Genomic DNA, 18,187 nt, shown 5'->3' on the forward strand with positions numbered 1-18,187 from the left:
TATAGACCATAGCTGGCTATCAATGCTTTCGGGAAACGCACCCCTGGTTAAAACATCTGCTAAATACCTACCTGCTATGAGAAAAAGCCCAAATCACATTTTAGGCAATTGAAAATGTTCCCTATTTAGAGCAGGCAGTGTCTGCTTTTTGAGATTTTCTTGTTTTTGTTGGAAAGCTTTAGTTGAGGTCTGTGAGATAAGATATGGAGGTTTTCAGAAAGTGGGTGGTTGCTCTGATTACTAAGATGTTGAGTTGAAGAAAGAAAACAGCAAACACTTTTTATGTTTTGCTTTCTTGAAGTTCTCAGGCTCCACAAATAGCAACCCCACCCCTAAAAATAACAACACAGCTTAATGGACATTAGATTAAGATCAAAGATATAACCAAAAAGATCACAGATAAGACCGCTTTATCCACAAATGGTTGTATTTCTTTTTATACAGCTGTGTTCCTATTGCATTTATATATATATTTTTTTGCACGCAAGTTGCCCTTCTTGTTCATGTCAATTTGCCATCCTACTGGCAAAAACATGAAGTGGTTTACGTCAAAAGATTTACCCGTGACAATTGTTCAGTCATTCCTGCTTTGGCATCGTGCAATGAACCTGGCACACTGTTTTTCATGTTGGGTTTACATGAAAGACAGTGTGTTTGTACTGAATGTGTTGGAGTCATTATGCATTCGGTGTGTGTGTGTGTTTGTGTTGTTGGGGGGGGGGGGGGGGGGGGGGTTGTGGCGTCATTGGCAGATGTATAATAGCACTGCTGTGCTACCAAAGGTACTTTGGTGGGTGTGTCTCCCAAGCCTCCCATTTGCTGATTACACAGGGGCTCAGTGTTCCTTTCAGTGTTCAGTCTAAACACATGGCATGAATTAACTCAATTCACGTTCACCTCTACTGAAAAACCCAGAAAATTATTAAAACACATAAAAATGTTTAATTCTTCTAAAATATAAGACATCCAATCTTAGTTATGTGTGGACTCTATTTCACTTTTTTTTTTTAATCAGAATTTAATGTTTAGGAGAAAAGATTCCCAATTTCACTAAACCAGGCTGGTGGAAATTCAATAATGTGCAGTGGAATAGAAAGAGATAAACAGATAAAATGAAATCATACATTACAATCAAACAATAAAAGTACAGTATAAACACATCACTGACAGAGCGAAGCATAACTAGCAGTGCAGTAGAGATGAGTACAAACAAATTACAGCCAATTTGCTAAATGGTGTGTAGCAGTTTGAGGGGGGCTGCACAGTGTGAAGGCTTTGGTTGCAATTGGAAAGATGCTGTTAAGGGACGTATACTGTATAGTAATATAATTCCAGAAAAAGTTCACCCCTCTCTGAGGTTAAGTGTCTTGCTCTTGCTCACAACAGCAATAGATAGCATATTAAATTCTGCAGGTGATGCATCATCTCCATTTGAGAGTAAACAAGCAACCTTGGTATTGATGGCCCATGATCATTAACCTTTCAGTTACTCACTCCACTAATTAACACTTTGAAGGTTGATTGCTATGCATTGGTGTTAATTTCCTAAATTAATTTGAGTCTCATTTGCCTCAAATGCCTATACTGTCACATTTTGTGCAACCTTTGTGGGTCCATAACAGTGAAACTAGGGGCCGTTTACACGACACGTTTTAAAAACAGAAAACTTTTTATGTTTTGGCCATTCATTTATACGACAACTTTGGAAATTCAAAGTGCAAGTTTTTGAACATGATACCATTATCGTCTTTGTGTAAACGACAAAAACGCAAATTTTTGAAAACGGTGATGCATATTACATGTTCAGTCTTTAGGCGCGTAGTGTTTCTGTCCAACGTGACATCGCCAACTACTGGCCAGGCCAGCGATACAGCGTTTTTAGTTGTTTTGGTGGATCTGTGTTAACGGGATCGTTTTGACAATATCGTCGTCTGTACATGAAAATTGCAAAGGAAAAACTTCCATTTTTAGTACATTGTTGTTGTGTAAACATACCCTTAAGTGTTACAACCTTCTAATCAACTATATTTTTAAAACAAGTAACACTCCCTATAGTTTCCACAGCTTGTCAGCTGTCTAATAAAGAGTCAAATATAGGCCTTTAAATTTTAAATTGACCTTAAATTTAAAAGATAATACTAATTAAGCTACACACTGAATGTTTTATCATTCATTTATCTTTTATATACACCTCTCTACCACATGTGCAGGTAAGCACACACCAGTCAAAAAGTGCAAAAGTAGCCTACTAAATATAGTCACACAAACTCATGCAGGTGTAGTGTTCCCTTATCAGTCAGTGTACTTACAGCAAGTTCGTCATATTTCGATGTTATCTGTTCTTGAGCATTTACATATTCATTATCTCACTCCACCAAACCAAAAGTTAAATGGTCGTTGTCCCTGGTGAATCTTATTTTTGGGTACATCGCTGACGCTTTCTTCAGGGCTGAACTTTGCTCACACACCCTCCTCCTCATACAGTTCTTCCAGCACTCGTTAACACCGTCTCCTCGTGGTTGCCTCACATCTCCCCGCGGCGCGGAGGCGTTCCCACGCCGCTCAAATACAGCGCAGCGACGCGCGTCTGAATCACTCGGTTTGTCAGAGCGCGCAGAGTGAGGTAAGCAGAGCCGCGCGGCCCACGCCAGGAGAACATGCGTTTGCCTCGTTTCATATCCAATCCCGACATTGTAAAAGAGCGCGTCGGTTTCAGTGTATCGTGAAGCGTCCCTACCGCTACAATTTCGATTTGAGTGAAAAACGGTTTACGAGGTGACAAAAAAGTACGAGGTTTGGACGTCTACTCGCCATTCAGTTGTTTGCGGAGGACGCATGATTTATCTGTGCCGGACCAAAAGCAAAGAGTGCATGAAAGGTGAGTCTTTTACTGAATTGTATGTGGAAATGAAATGTAGCCTACACAGTTTAAGAAACTTTATTTGTGCGCATGAGATTTTTTGTTCTGTCATCCTTATAGTAATACATTAGTTTAAGATGGTCTTTCAGCCTAAACCGATGAAAAGTGGCAACTGGTCTCATCCATTTTTTTTTTTTTTTTCTTTTTTTTTTTTTTTTCTTTAGTTGACCGTTTTTTATTTGTCTTTATGCAGTAGCCTAATGGATGGCTGTCAGACTCAATTCAACAATTACTATTACATTTTATAAAATTTTTACCTGATCAGAACCAACCACAGTAAATCCAGGCTGGAAGAAGTGTAAGCAATTTTTTGGACAGTTCCCCCCCCCCCCCATAGTAGGTCAGCAATATATCAGCATTGGCATCCTATATAAAAACATAGTGATTCAACCACTATGAACTAATTGCACCGATTTGTAATAGGCTAATCAACTCTTCAAGGCTTATGGATGACCACAATCTCTGACTAATGTTCAATTCATACTTTTAAAGTCAGTTAAAGCTGTGTTTTTCCTTCATGTTGACCACAGCATGTTTTAAAAAAAGCTTATCTCTATTATTAGCTGCAACTAGAGGATAACAATCAGAATGACTTTACATGTACGTCTAGTTGCCTACTGTATTTGACTATGAACGTCCTTATCATGTGAGTACATCTGAGTGTCTCTTGACAACAAATGAGGCAACATCACAGACAAATGTAATATAATTATTCAAATGTAGTGAACAAAAAAAAAAGCCATTTCAGACATTGGTCACTAATCTCATTCTGGGTCAGATGTTTACAAAGGTTGGCTAACTGAGAAGTCATTTCCTTACAGGTGTGTGTACTGTATGTGTCTTGTTGTCTCTAGATCAAATCAGTCTAGGTTATTTTGTGTTGGCATTCCTTACATGACACGCTACACACCATTGTCTTTGGGACAAGAAATATTTTGAAGTTGGCGGGATGTCGTCTAAAGCTGTTTCCTGTAGAAAGTTTCTCTTCAATAGGCATCAGGGCTAAAAACAGTTGGACGTCTGAGTGGTGACCAACATTAGAAGCCTCTGGGAATGCTCAAATAATGGGCCAGGAAAAAGACAGCAGGAAAAAAAAAGTGCAGCACAATGGTATCGGCCACATGGCCGACACAATGTGGGAATAAAAGTGAGGTTTGTTTTCTGGAGCACAAGACAATGGAAGAAAAAAAAACAGCTTCAAGTGTTACATAATTTCTGCAAGGTGGAACTTCAACACCCGTCCATGCATTTGGACTTGACCCAATGAGGCCCTCAAGGGTTTTGTTAAAGTACATGTTTGAAATGGGTGGTGTGCATGTTTCTACATACTAAGTATGTACTTATGGGACATGCTTGAGCTTGGTCATCTGTTTCTTGGTCAGAAACTTGGGATGCATGATATATATTGGTTCCATATTGATTATCAGCCAGTATTAGAAATGTATTCATCATTATCAGACCGTATTTAGATATTTAATTATGTTTATGCTCATTTCCTCTATTTTTACATATAGATTACATTTGCTGTTATTTAACGCTAAAATTAATCTTTAAAAACACAAATTTGTGAAATGACACTTAAATGTAATCTTTAGCCAATCTCTAAATGAATATTTATTGAATGTTCTGATGCCTAAACTCACTTTTAGGTGGGATTATTTTACCTTATGGCTGATAACTGCAAAATGACCAATATTAAAATGTATAAATACATTTTAATATTGGTCATTTTGCAGTTATCAGCCATAAGGTAAAATAATTAGTGGCTTATCTGTTTTGGGCAGGTTTTTTTTTAATTGGTCCTTCCCTACTCATCTAAACTTGAACAAAATCGTATTAAGCCCCTTCAACATGGTGTGAAGCTGCTAAATTGAAGTGGAAAGTACTTCTCGATGCCCACCACACACACACACACACACACACACACACACACACACACACACACAGGTTCATTAACGTCCTTTTTCCAGCAAAGTGTCTCAGATGACTCACAGACGTTCTTCCACTCTTGCTAGACGCAAATGTGGCTCCTGTGCTGCATGCAGGAGGACACAATGCACACGTGTGTGTTAATGCTTGACTGAATCTGATCCTATCCTGAGATCATTGGTGTGGGTTTATTTGTGACCATCTTTCCATGAAAAGCTCTCAGATAGTTGCAGTCTGATTGCAACATAAGAACACAATGTTCTGGGTCATTTTTATACTTAAACATGTATAACATGTGTGGCTAAAGATATAAATGAAGTGGAAAAACCTGGTAATGAAAAGTAACACTAAGACCACACTTGAGTAAATATCTCTTTTGGGTAAAGAAATTTCAATTTCAATCATACCTGCATTGTTTAAAGTGTTTTCCAGTTGTGTTGTGATTTGATGAGTGTGACAGTTTCTTTCTCTTCCTCCTCGGTTTCAGATCTCAAGGCTATACTCTGCTGCGCCACACTGGGAGGCTTACTGGATAAGCAGGAGAAGGATCCCTGTGACTCCAAAAAAGCTCCACTTTTATCTTCTCCCACGATGGCTCTGGCCTCTTTCCATCTGATGCAAACTCTAAAGAACTCACCGGCGGCTCTGCGTCGGCGATTCCGTCGGGACCGTACGGAGAGCCTCTCTCATGGCGATCCCCTCTTCAAGGTGCACTACCTCGGCACCAAAAAGATCTTCTCCCTGGACTTAGAACAGGCGGAGGAAGCCATCGATCGACTGCTAGACGGGGCCCCCGGGAAGCTTTCGAAAGACCATGCCCTGGTAGTGCGGCCCCGATACGTTGAAGTTAAAGAACTGAGCACCGGAAGGCAGCTCACTAAGACTTACTTGCAGGACATCGCGTACTGCGCCTCGCACACGGCAAGACCCAATGTGTTTCTGTACATCTGCAGGCAGCCCGGTCAGCAACTGCAATGCAGAGTGTTCTGGTGCAGTCGGGCAGAAAGGGCGAAGGACATGACCGCCTGCCTAGCGAGGTCGTTTCAGCGAGCGCTCAATGACTGGCAGGGTGGATGCGCCACCTTGCCGCAGGGGGACGGGATCACTAAAGAGCCGGAGATGCCCGGTACACCCACAGCACCCAGAGGGTCAACATTGCCAGCCAGTTTGGGAAAAGGTGAGTTGAAGAGGGACAAAGTGAAGAGTGCAAGATTCCTGTAGCTCACATGTGCCACTGTCCTGCAGAGTTGTAGCTCCAACCAGCTCCGAAACGCCTTCCTGGAAGTTTCTAACAATCCTGAAGATCTTGAATTGCTGGTTCAGGAGTGTTTAATTAAGGTTGGAACTAAACTCTGCAGGACAGTGGCTCTCCAAGGAACTGAGTATGTAGCTCAAACAGCATGGTGCTAGCAATGCCAATGTCATGGGTTCAATTCCCAGGGAATGCATGAACTGATCAAATGTGTACCTTGAATGCAATGCAAGTCGCTTGGGATGGAAGCATCTGCCAAATGCATTAATGTTAATGAGTGCAATGAGGAATGCAAGCACTGGAACAGGGGTTCTCTTCTCAAATCTGGCCCTTGAAATCAATTTTCCAGAGGTTTTGCTCTAACCCTGATCAAACTCGCCTGCCTGCAGCTTTCTAGTAATCCCGAAGACCTTGATTCGCTTGTTCAGGTGTGTTTGATTAGGTTTGGAGCAGGACAGTGGATCTCGAGAGCCAGAGTTGAGAACTTCTGCACTAGAATCTTGTAAAATTCTAATTTCCTCAATGTTCTTTTTTTGGTTTCCATTTCAAATTTGTAACTGTATTTTGTTTTGTGTTGCAGTCCGTTGGAAGAAGAGGGGGTCGGTGTCCCACAGTCCTCTCCGTGCCATCACCAGAAGAGGTTCTGCCAGCGACAACTGGCATTGAGAGTCCCCATCACACCCTGGAGCTTAATTTTGTGATGCCTGGGAATTTCCACAATTGAATGTGAGGAAAAAGACAACCACACCTACAACTGGTGGAACTTTTGAGCTTTGATAGAGTTTGCAGCTCAAGCTTGTGCCGAGTCTGTGTCTGAACAGCCAACACATTTGAGGTTACCGATTTACCAAAGTGATAAACTATAGGTTTCCAGAGATAATTATTTGTGGTTTAAGAAGTTGATGGATTCAGTCATTTTATCTCTGTTTGAGTTGGACTAAGAGACAAAAACCAAAGCTGTTCATCTGCACTGAACTGGTATCTAGTATCGCAGGGTTGAGTGTTTCTAGTCCGTCTCCTCCTCTGTGTACATGTCTGGGTAGTTTGTTAATGTGACTGATGAGCAAAGAGACCTTTTTTGTTTGTATTAGAGGTATGAAGAGAGGATCCGTGTGGAAAGAGGGTGGATGCATGATGGTAAACAGTAGCACGATCAGAACGTCAGCGTTAAAGCGTTTTAAAAGTGTTTCTATCCCAAATGCACAATGGAAGTAATGCTTTTTATGGTAAAGACAATTAGCTTTTTATCCTACAGTACTGTATGCTTCCAAATGCTCTTTTTCAAATGGCCAAATCTCAACACATTGTTACCAATGATATTGAATTCATATCATCTATGTGAACATCATTCATGGTGAATTATTTACTGCATATTTACTTGGCATCAGGACCAACTTGACAATCAGGACTGGTTGTAATTTGGCATTGGAAAGACGGAGGTACTGAGATTTTTGTTTCTGGTGGTCTTGTCTTATAGCCATATCATGCTTTGCCGGGTTCTACCTCAGTTTGCCATTTTTATTCATAGCTTGAGTCATTCAAACTTTGAGCTTGAAACGTAGGTTCTAATTCCCAACAGATAATGAAGTGTAGATGTACTGGTATTACTCTGAAAATGAGAAGTATTCTCTCTATGCACCTGCATTCCAGCAGTTTTTGAGACCATAATCCCCCTTTTTCTTTTTTTTTCTCTGCAACTGCAAGTTTTTACAACATCAGCCCATTTTTCTTAAAAAAGGAATAAAAAGCCACCTGTCTCCAGGCAACCGCTTGTGACATCAGAATGCTGACTGATTCAAAGGTATGTTTGCATAGAGCGTCATGTCCTTGAAAAAGCAGCATCGTTGCACTGCAGTTACATGCAGTTGTGAAGCATTTTTAAGTGGCCTGGTTGCATAAGTATTTTAAACAAGGACGTTCTGCTTCGAATGACTGGAACGATCAAGTTTTCCTAGTTCAAAGATTGTCTAGCACTTTCCTTCACACAGTTACATTATGCTTACTGAGAATTGCATCATATATCACAGTAGTAGGCTATACAGTCAGTGCCTCATGGTATTAAACATTGTGCCTGATGCGTTAGGGCAATTACGTCAAAGGATTTTTTTTTTTCTTTCCTGTTTTATTTAAAGTTGTATTAAACCATATCTGGCACTACAAAGACTTCAGGTCTGTTGTTGGATCTGTTCTGTCTGCTTTATGAGGTGTTTAATGTTCTATGAATGTTCTTGTACCTTATTTTAAAACTATTCGCGTGTACCTATTTAAATATATTTTATGGAATATTAAACTTTTTATACATGAAACATTTGTGTCTTGTATTCTATTCACTTATTAAACAGACAAAAGACTCTTTAAAATAAAGGTTCTTTATTGGCATTGATGGTTACATGAAGAACCTTTAACATCCATGGAACCTTTTCATTGCACAGAAGGCTCTTCATAGTGGGAAAAAATGTGATGAATTATGACATCGCTGCGAAAAACGCCTTTTGGAACCTTTATTTTTAACACAATTTTTTTTTTTTAAAGTTGCCAGCCACCGCCAGTTTTTTGTGTGTGATAATTTTCACAAAAATGTCATTGCTCACAGAATATTTTGTTATATGAATATCTGAACATGCAATATATCAAAAGAAAGAACAGAGCCTCTACTTAAAAAAAAAAAGTTTTAATGCATTTTCTTTTTTATCAACATTTGAATATGGGTTTCATTAAAAAAAGCAACATTTTAAGCAAAAAGCTGAGAAAAAAACTTGTTTTTGTCAAAGACTACATCCAGATTAGATTCAGAACGATGATCAAAACACAGATAAAGTAGATCGAGTCCGTCAACACCCCAAAGCTTCACAGCCCAACAGTCCTGGGTCCATTCAGTAACATTAGGTAGTTTTGATTTATATACTGTTTAATGTTGATGATCATGTTATTTTACATGTGCATGGGCTTACATATGCTATCGCTATCGCTTGTTTCTGCTGCTGCTTCGCATGTGTTTTGATCAGGAGATTCTGTACTCTTTCAGTGCGATGCACAATAGCGCCCCCTACCATATAACAGTGAAAACATGGAAAGCCAGAAGCGCAGTCTCATAAATGATGGAAATTTTTGTCAATGGAAGGGAAAGAGTTAATAGTGAAGACACAAATAACTTCTAAGGGTACGCTTACACGACAACGATGTACTTAAAACAGTAAAGTTTTTTTTTGCGTACAGACAACAATGTTGTCAAAATGATCCCCGTTCACACGGGTCCATGAAAATGCATGTCAGGTCAGTAATTGGCAATGTCACTTTGTAAAGAAACACTAACACACAAATTCACAATCACAAATTCGGTGACTATAACAGTATTGTTTTAAAAAAACTTGGACTTGCACACCTGTTTTTAAAAGTTAGCATTTTCCGGCCCCGTTGTCGGCCAAAAGCATAAAAAGTTTTCCATTTTTAGTAGAAAACGGTGTTGTGTAAACGGCCCCTAAAAAGCCAGTGTTTTCCTTGACTTCCAGGACAGACTACATCCTTAAAGAGGGAACAGTTTATTCATAAGTCATGGGGCGCAAATCTTTTAATGCGAGGGATTAAAATACTCCTGGTCTGATTTCATAACTTTTCAAAGACATACGTGCTGTGGTTCACAAAAACATGCCATGGTTGACAGTTAGGAGCTTAAAGTCATGGGGCTAAAGCTGTCATTATTAAACCTCTTTGTTTACACATAAATTAATGTTTCTTAGTATCAAAATAAAGAAAGAACAAAACATACTGTATTAGTTCATGGTTTAACTTGTAACCGTTCTAGATTGTGATGTTTGGAGTTTTAGGCCAATTGTTAAAATCCTCTGGAATTGAAAACCCTTGCATGTAGTTGTATTTTGAACCATCAGTTCTCATTCGTCGGGTAAGTGATATGTAGTCCTGTGAAACCTGTCACTGCCTTTAAACTTCTGGAACTCAGAGAGGCTTTGGAAATGAAGTCGTCTCAATGGCACCAACTCTGCCACAACTAGGAAACACACCAGAAGAAACAGAGGATAATGGTAAAAAAAAAACTAGCCTAAGGCCTGTTTTACACAAACTGGTAAAAGCTGTGGCTCTAGCAGAAAAGAAAGTGATTATACAATACATTAGTGATTAAATGCAACAGACACAGGATGTATTGTACGACTAGAGAAACTGGAAGAACTGGAAGAGAGAGCTACTCTCTGAGAAAACAAAGGAATTAACATTTGAACTCTCTCTTGCGAAATTAGCATTCCCATCCAAGACACATTCACACTGAGTCAATCACCTCAGTATTGTATTAATTTGCTCTCTCGTGCTGAGATCACCTGAAATTCACCCAAGAATCTATATAGTTTAATGTGAAAAATGATCATACAACACTATACATGATAGGGCAGGCCTTACAATAGTATGAATCAAGCCTAAGACTTCGCTGTGTTTAGATTTATTGTTTTTCTTACACCCCTTATCTTGTGAGCACAAGGACAATAGAACTTTCAAAATGTTTGGATCCTGATTTCCCGGACTCCAATCTTTCAAAGAAATTCAAGCTCTGTGCTCACCCAGATCATAGAACGGTTCCTCTCGGTTTCCCTGAACCACAATCATCTCCAGGAAATTCAGGAGGGCCCCGGTGGCCAGGAAGCGATCTGGGAGGGACAGGGTTTGGAGGTAGCGCATGTCCAGAGAGAAGGGATTGTCGGGAGGCGGCATGGTGCACAGTCCCACCAACTCACTCACTACATCCCATACATGAGTTCCTGCAGGGCAGAGACATGTTTAGTGTGTTATGTAAGGCTCCTCTAAGGGTGTGTTTACACAACAACTATGTACTAAAAATGGTCGTTTTTGCATTTTTCGCGTACAGAAGACAACGTTGTCCACAATCTGATGACTGACTTGTGATGCAGCCTGAATCATAATCGCACACTGTTCGTTCGTTGGCCAGAGGAGAACTGAGCCTGGTTTCTCCCAAGGTGTTTTCCTCCATTCAGTCACCTGATAGAGTTTGGGTTTCTTGCCACTGTCGCCTCTAGGGCCGGTTTCACAAAGCTAAATTTGCTCATAGACTAGGCTAATGCAAGTTAGACTGTTTCACAAAAATAAAGACTGACTTAATTTAGACCAAAAAAATTAGACACCTTACCCCCAGGCTAACTTAGGTCTAAGACTGTATGTTACCTTGGCAACAGTAACAATCAGTTACATTACAAACAGCCAAAAGAAAAGGGAAAATGGCTCATAGTTTAAACATTTCTTCTTGTTACTACATTCTCCGCTAAATTTCCCAAGTAAAATGTCCTTGTAACTGTTATAGTCCTCTGGGGTAAACTGCACTGAGCGGTTGAATGTGCTTACTCGATCTGCCATGTTTTTTTTGTTTTGAAAAGTGTCTTATTTTACCCAGAATGCATTGCATAGATAGTCAGAGTCTTAAGTGCTTTGAGCAACGGTCTGATTTAGATGTCTATCTGAAGTCTGACTATCTACTATATCTTTGTGAAACCGGCCCCAGGCTTGCTTAATCGGGGATACTTAATATTCAACAATATTACTGATCTGACTGTACTGACACTATTGGATGAGAACTGAACTGAGCTGGACAATGACATCACTGTTTTCTGTAGAACTGCTTTTTTAGATGAAATTAACTAATTTATTAATTGATGATCTTTAAAACGGAACTGAATCAACACTGAACTGACTTCAGCTGAACAATGAGAGTGTTTTCTTTTAGAGCTGCTGTACAGCCGAAATGAACTGTTTTCAGCATTGAATAATTTTTCTGTTATCACTGTAAAGCTGCTTTGAAACAATCTGTATTGTATAAAGTGCTATGCAAATAAAGGTGACTTGACGTTCACACGGAACTACGAAAACGACTAAAAACGCTGTATCATTCATGCCAGGCCAGTAGTTGGCGATGTAACTTTGTAAAGAAACACTACACGTCTATAGACTGAACGTTTAGTACTCATGCGCATCACTGTTTTCACAAATTCGCATTTTTGTGGTTTACATGGAGATGATAATAACGGTATTGTTTTCAAAAACTTGCACTTTGAAACCCATTTTCAAAAATGTGCATTTTTAGGCCCCAAAAACACCGTTGTAAAGTAAATTAACGGTCAAAACGCATAAAAAAGTTTTACGTTTTTAGTTGAAAATTAAAACTTCATTATAACCAGGGGCCGTTTACACAACACCGTTTTCAACTAAAAACTGAAAACTTCGTATTTGAATAAGGACTGAATGATTTTGGAAAATAATCTAATTGCGATTTTTTTAAAACCAATATTGCGATTTAATATGCGATTTTTTTTTATCTTCTTTATTTTCTGTATTATTCAACAAAGACAAGCAATAAATCATTGTATAGTAGTGGTGGTAATCTTTAGGCACCTCACGATCCAATCCAATTCCGATTCTGGGAGTCATGATCCGATTCCAAAAGAATTCATAATCTCCTTTTATTCTTATTAATAAATCTTATTAATAAAACTTAAAATCTTTTTTATTTAATAATAATACAGCGTTTTTAGTTAAAGCATCCGTTTTGACAACGATCCCCGTCTGTGAAAAAACCCAAAGGAAAAACTTTTCCGTGTTTAGTAAATCATTGTTGTGTAAGCGTACAGTTTAGTTCTTTAGCTAAAAGGTAAAGGCAAGATGTTTGCTGGGGCGTTAATAAGTATTATGGTAACACACAACTATTTGTATGTACGACCACCATGAGCCACTAAAGTAAGCCATATGTGCATTCATACATAATCTTTAACCTTTTAAAAGTTTCTAAACCTTGAGCCAGGAACATAAAGAAATGGTGTTTATAATAAAATAGTGAAATTATGACCAATAAAAGTTGATCTTAAAACCTTGGGATGTTGAAACCCAGTCTGTGATGGACTTAAGTTTCATTGGTGTATCCTTGACTAGCGTATCAGTTCCTCCAACGTTTACTAGGCGCTCGTGATTGGATCTAATCCAGGCATAAGGCTGCCCATACTTGGCATAGCCGGCTAACAGGAACAGGGTGCAGTTCATTTCCTGCAATGAGAGAAAAACTCTTTTGAGACCCTTGACTACTGCTAGACAATCAGAACTTTTGTCTTGATATCTTAAAGAAAACTCAAAAGTCAAAGGGAAAATACGGTAACACTTTATTTTACAGTGTCCATGTTACATATGTTACATGTACTTACCATAGTAATAACAGTAAATTATGCATAATTACATGCAACTAACCCTCAGCCAAATCCTAATCCTACCCTAACCCTATAGTAAGTACATGTAGTTGCTGAATATTCCTCAGTACTTAATTATAAAATTACACTGTAACAATGACACCTTAAAATAAAGTGTAACCGAAAATACAAGGGTGCACTATGCAACCTATATTGTATTTCATCTTTATGTCTTCTCTGTATTTTAAGATTAGTAATGTTCTTAATCTGTGAATTTGACATTGGCCCTTGAAGTCTGTGAATCTGAAACGATACTCACAGGAACAGCGATCTCTCTCTCACTTGGTGAGGCTGGGAGAAGATGAGAATCAACATCCCTATAAGTGAATAATGAAAAGAATGGATTTACAGCACTTGGTTTATAATTGCTCGAGTGAGTCGAAGGATATTTCCTCTCCACCTGCTGGGAGTTTGTTGCTGTGTGGCCTCTGGTGTCTGGTGTTCGTGCTGTGGAAGTGGTTCTTCTCCTGCTAAAGGTGAGCTGGCGTAATCGCTGTCCAGACTGTAGCTGCTACTGCAGGTTGAGCTGGTGAAGGTGGAGGCCACAGACACGGCGAACCCAGGAGAACGCCATCTCTGTGAGCGAAGAACGACGTAGCCATCAGATGTAACTATCACTGATGCTGCAGCAGTTGTTTACAGAGATATAAAAGTATGTTTTTATAGAATTTGTAGCTGCATTAGAATTGATGACTTAAAGGGATAGTTCACCTAAAACTGAAAATTCTGTCAGTAATTACTCACCCTCATGTCTTTCCAAACCCGTAAGGCTTTCGTTCATCTTCAGAACACAAGTGAAGATCTTTTTGATGAAATCTGAGAGATTTCTGTCCCTCCATTGACAGCTACGCAACTACCACTTTGACACTTCAGAAAGTTCATAAAGAGATTGTAAAAGTAATCCATATGAATTGAGCGGTTTAGTCTAAACTTTCTGAAAAGACACAATCGCTTTATATGATGAACAGATTGAATTTAGACTTTTATTTACATAAACATTCATCAACTCACACACCAGTTGTGGTCAACGGAAGCTCAAGCATGTTCGCTTGACGTGCGTGAACCAATGAGGTTCATTCTCGTGTTACGCATCACGTTTGAGCTTCTGTTCGCTGATCAATGTTTATATGTAAATAAAAGCCTAAATTCAATCAGTTCATCATATAGAGCGATCGAGTCTCTAAACCGCTCAATTCATATGGATTAGTTTTACGATCTCTTTATGAACTTTCTGAAGTGTCAAAGTGTCAGTTGCGTAGCTGTCAGTGGAGGGACAGAAATGTCTTAGATTTCATCAAAAAGATTTTTACTTGCGTTACGAAGATGAACGAAAGTCTTATGCAGGGTTCACCAATCTCGGTCCTGGAGGGCCGCTGTCCTGCAGAGTTTAGCTCCAACCAGCTCCAACACACCTGTTTGAAAGTTTCTAGTATGCCTAGTGAGACCTTGATTAGCTGGTTCAGGTGTGTTTAATTGGGGTTGGAGCTAAACTCTGCAGGACAGCGGCCCTCCAGGACTGAGATTGGTGAACCCTGGTCTTATGGGTTTAAAATGACATGAGGGGGAGGAATTAATGACAGCACTTTCATTTTGGGGTGAACTATCCCTTTAACATCTCCAAACATCTTAAACTTTTGGATATAAAAACTGTCTGAGAGAAAATAAAGAGAGATAAACAGATTAACAAAGACCCTACCAAGTCATCGTTGACTACGGTCAACAGAAGTTCCTCTCTCCCTCTTAGCCAGGGCTGAAAATAATGGAAGCCCTACAGACAGACATAAAAGACTGTGAAAACAGTGGCAAGATATTTTTTTTCTTCTACTTCTTCTTCTGAGACTAAATTTAAACAGTATCTCTTCCTAGAGATTTCAGACCTTCGGACTTGGTATGCTATATCTTTTCTAACTGATCCAACTTACGATTTCCGTTAAACAGACGATCAAACTATGAAAAGTCCCATAGACTTTCATTAAGGGGGTCAAGACTTTTGCACAATAAGACTTATACGCTGAAATCACATACTTGAGTAGGTACTGCATTTGAATATGAGATTCGCAACTTAAGAAAGTACGCTCTATATAGTGTGAGTGTGTGTAGTATGAATGTAATCTGGACGTACAACATCTGCCATGTTGTCATTTTCATGTGACCTACCAGTTGCGTTGCTTCACTGCCATTCATAAATCCTCTCACGTGGCCTCATGGGACAGTAAAGTGTCCAGCGAATGCGCACTTCAGAATCTCGACAGAAGTAGTAGGTCATCAGGGGACTTTTTACATACTGTTTTTTCGAATACTATGGATTCGGACATACTCTGTTGGCGTACTGTTTTTCACATGCTATATAGTAGAAAAGTATTCGATTTTGGACGCAGCGAGTAATTAAGATACTATCTTAATTAATGACTATCCTAGGACAACATGCTAAAACATGCTAGCAACATGCTAATTCATGCTAGTAATGTGCTAAACATTCGTATAGTAGCTATATACAGTCCTTTGGCATCTACCTGTGGTCTTTAGCAGCATGCTAAAACATGCCAACAACTTGTTAAATAATGCTAGCAACATGCTAACAACCTGTTAAATCATGCTTGGATGCTTGCAAACATGCTAATTTAAGCTAGCCACGTGGTAGTGGCACGCTAATCATGCTAGCAACATGCAAATACATGTTAACAATGTGTTAAATCATGCTAGCAACATGCTAACAACATGCTAGCAAATTATAACAATGTTAAATCATGCTAGTAACAACTTAAATCATGTCAGCAACAAATGCTGAATTATGTTAACAAACTGTTTAAACATGCTAATAACGTGCTAATTCATGCTAGCAACATTCATGCTAGCAACATGTTAAATCATGCTAACAGCATGCTATATTATGCTAGCAACACATTTGCAATGTGCTTTTAAGTTATTTCAAACTTTCAGAAAAGGCTTTGTCAAGCCAACATCAGAGTTTGTTCACAGACTTCACTCATCTATGAAATGATAGGCTACTTCAGAACCAGCCCACCTGTAAAGAACCCAAAATTGCAAGTTCGGACAGAAAGTGCTGGAGTCTCGTCCTGTGTTCTTGTTCCTGCACATGTCACAAAAAGCAAACAGTTTATCTAATTAGTTGTTCTTATATTGTAATGTACACATACACACTTATATAACAAATTGTTTGAACAGGATTTGATAAAGCCCACTACTAAGGGCTCGTTACTCCGTTACTAGGCAACTGCAGCCAAGCCTGTCATTGCCAGCGATGGGTTGAGAAGAAAATAAAACCCCTTGTATTTAATAGCCTATGAGTTTACAAATTATGTTTTCTCCAGTCTTGACACACCATTATAATACGACATTTGCAACACCGTTTATGACTGTCAAACAACATACCGCAAAAACGAGAGGTTTGCGCATAAAGAAGTATGCAATCAAGCACATTTGTATACTTACACCAGAACTCATGTTTACATGCACGCCGATGGACAATCAAACCACTCGTAAATGTGATGCATTTACATTGGACAAATTACTGCAAGCACACTGCATGTCACGCCTATTTCCATCCTCTTCTTTGTCTCCCCCTAACTATACATTGTGTCACTTTCCTTGGAAATTAATAATGCAAGCAATTATCTCGTATAATGTTTTTCATCCACGGGTTCAGGTGTAAGGGATTTCAGATCTTATTTCGTATTTCTCGCGCTGATCATTGTGCAGATGCTTCCATCCAAGGGATCTTCTGCGTGTTGTGCTCTCAAAGAAAAACGTAAAATGTCACATCACCTCCTGTGTAAATGTGTTTTTGGAGAGTAACGTTTAAAATACCATTACAGGATTCATTTGATAAATCAAATCAAATCCAGCACGAATAGTCAATGACATCTGAAAGAGTCATGGTTACATCAGTGCACAGATTTACGACTCATTTATGACCAACAGGCAAAATCTGGAATTTATAGCCACATGATTTTATAGCCAACTGCCGTTTTGTGTTCAGTTATAAGAATTAGGCCGAAGTAAATAGATGGATTGCATTTGCTCTGTGGTACGGCACTGTAATTAGCAGTAGGCTACAAGGTTATTATTTTCATTTAGCCACATTGTCTGGTCATCTATGGCCTGATAACAAATGCTAACTGATTTAAAAATATATATATTCAGTATTAATGCTTGATATGTGAAACTGTGGTTTGACTTAAACGTGTTCACCCAAAAATGTATTAATTATAATAAATAAAAGTCATTAATTAGGCTCCTCGCCCTCATGTCGTTCCAAACCCGTAATACTTTCGTTCATCTTCAGAACAAAAATGATCTGTTCATCATATTTAAGCGATTGAGTCTCTTCAGAACATTTGGACTAAACCGCTCAATTGGATTAGTTTTACGATCTCTTTATGAACTTTTTGAAGCGTCAAAGTGGTAGTTGTGTAGCTGACTGTCAATGGAGGGACAGAAATCGCTGAGATTTCATTAAAAAGATCTTCATTTGTGTTCATGAGGGTGAGAAATTAATGACAACGTTTTCATTTTTGGGTGAACTATCCCTTTAAGCTGGGGTTTAGATGGTTGGTCTGGTGGTCTCAAAGCCTGACAGCTAAGTGGCAAATAATAAACCGCTCTAAAACCAACAAACCAAGAAGACAGCAGTGTTTTCTTATCAGAGAATCATCTGTCTCCCATGCACAGCTGAAATTGCCTGTGCCAAATAAGTTAGTGATGGGTTCTTTCATACGTTTTCATGCTGCATTCATGCAGTTTCATCTGTTTATCAAAAAATGCCACTCTTTTTTATCATAATTTCAGCACATTAATAAATGAAGGCTTGATTAA

General features: G+C 39.0%; 2 protein-coding genes across 3 annotated transcripts; one reads left to right on the plus strand and one right to left on the minus strand.

The window, feature by feature from the left end:
- Nucleotides 1–2,591: 2,591 nt before the first annotated feature.
- Nucleotides 2,592–8,404, plus strand: LOC307155017 (uncharacterized protein). Its single transcript, XM_079865315.1, has 3 exons — nt 2,592–2,878; nt 5,337–6,026; nt 6,682–8,404. The coding sequence occupies exons 1-3, from the start codon at nt 2,836–2,838 to the stop codon at nt 6,765–6,767; spliced, it is 819 nt and encodes a 272-aa protein (XP_079721441.1). The 5' UTR covers nt 2,592–2,835; the 3' UTR covers nt 6,768–8,404.
- Nucleotides 8,405–8,457: 53 nt separating this feature from the next.
- LOC307155016 (uncharacterized protein) lies at nt 8,458–17,108 on the minus strand. 2 transcript variants are annotated; one of them, XM_079865313.1, is made up of 8 exons: nt 16,805–17,108; nt 16,377–16,442; nt 15,048–15,119; nt 13,752–13,927; nt 13,611–13,668; nt 12,983–13,154; nt 10,670–10,867; nt 8,458–10,107 (listed from the first exon to the last, which is right to left on the minus strand). In XM_079865313.1, the coding sequence occupies exons 1-8, from the start codon at nt 16,814–16,816 to the stop codon at nt 9,992–9,994; spliced, it is 870 nt and encodes a 289-aa protein (XP_079721439.1). In that variant the 5' UTR covers nt 16,817–17,108; the 3' UTR covers nt 8,458–9,991. The 2 variants fall into 2 exon arrangements, with proteins under 2 accessions (XP_079721439.1, XP_079721440.1); XM_079865314.1 differs by lacking the exons at nt 16,377–16,442; nt 16,805–17,108 and adding an exon at nt 15,509–15,626 and having other exon boundaries at nt 8,759–10,107.
- Between the last annotated feature and the right edge of the window lie 1,079 nt (nt 17,109–18,187).

The sequence above is a fragment of the Squalius cephalus genome (genome assembly GCF_949319135.1).
Source record: "Squalius cephalus genome assembly, chromosome: 3".
In the NCBI taxonomy this organism is placed as follows: domain Eukaryota; kingdom Metazoa; phylum Chordata; class Actinopteri; order Cypriniformes; family Leuciscidae; genus Squalius; species Squalius cephalus.

Excerpts from the sequence above, each read along its gene's own strand:
- LOC307155016 (XM_079865313.1), bottom strand. Across the intron at positions 13,928-15,047 it reads CCGTAGTCAACGATGACTTG|AGATGGCGTTCTCCTGGGTT; the intron begins GTAGGGTCTTTG and ends CTTCGCTCACAG. Across the intron at positions 10,868-12,982 it reads CTGGGTTTCAACATCCCAAG|GAACTCATGTATGGGATGTA; the intron begins GTTTTAAGATCA and ends TCTGCCCTGCAG.
- LOC307155017 (XM_079865315.1), top strand. The coding sequence starts at position 2,836 with ATGATTTATCTGTGCCGGACCAAAAGCAAAGAGTGCATGAAAG. Across the intron at positions 2,879-5,336 it reads AAGCAAAGAGTGCATGAAAG|ATCTCAAGGCTATACTCTGC; the intron begins GTGAGTCTTTTA and ends CCTCGGTTTCAG. Across the intron at positions 6,027-6,681 it reads GCCAGCCAGTTTGGGAAAAG|TCCGTTGGAAGAAGAGGGGG; the intron begins GTGAGTTGAAGA and ends TTTGTGTTGCAG.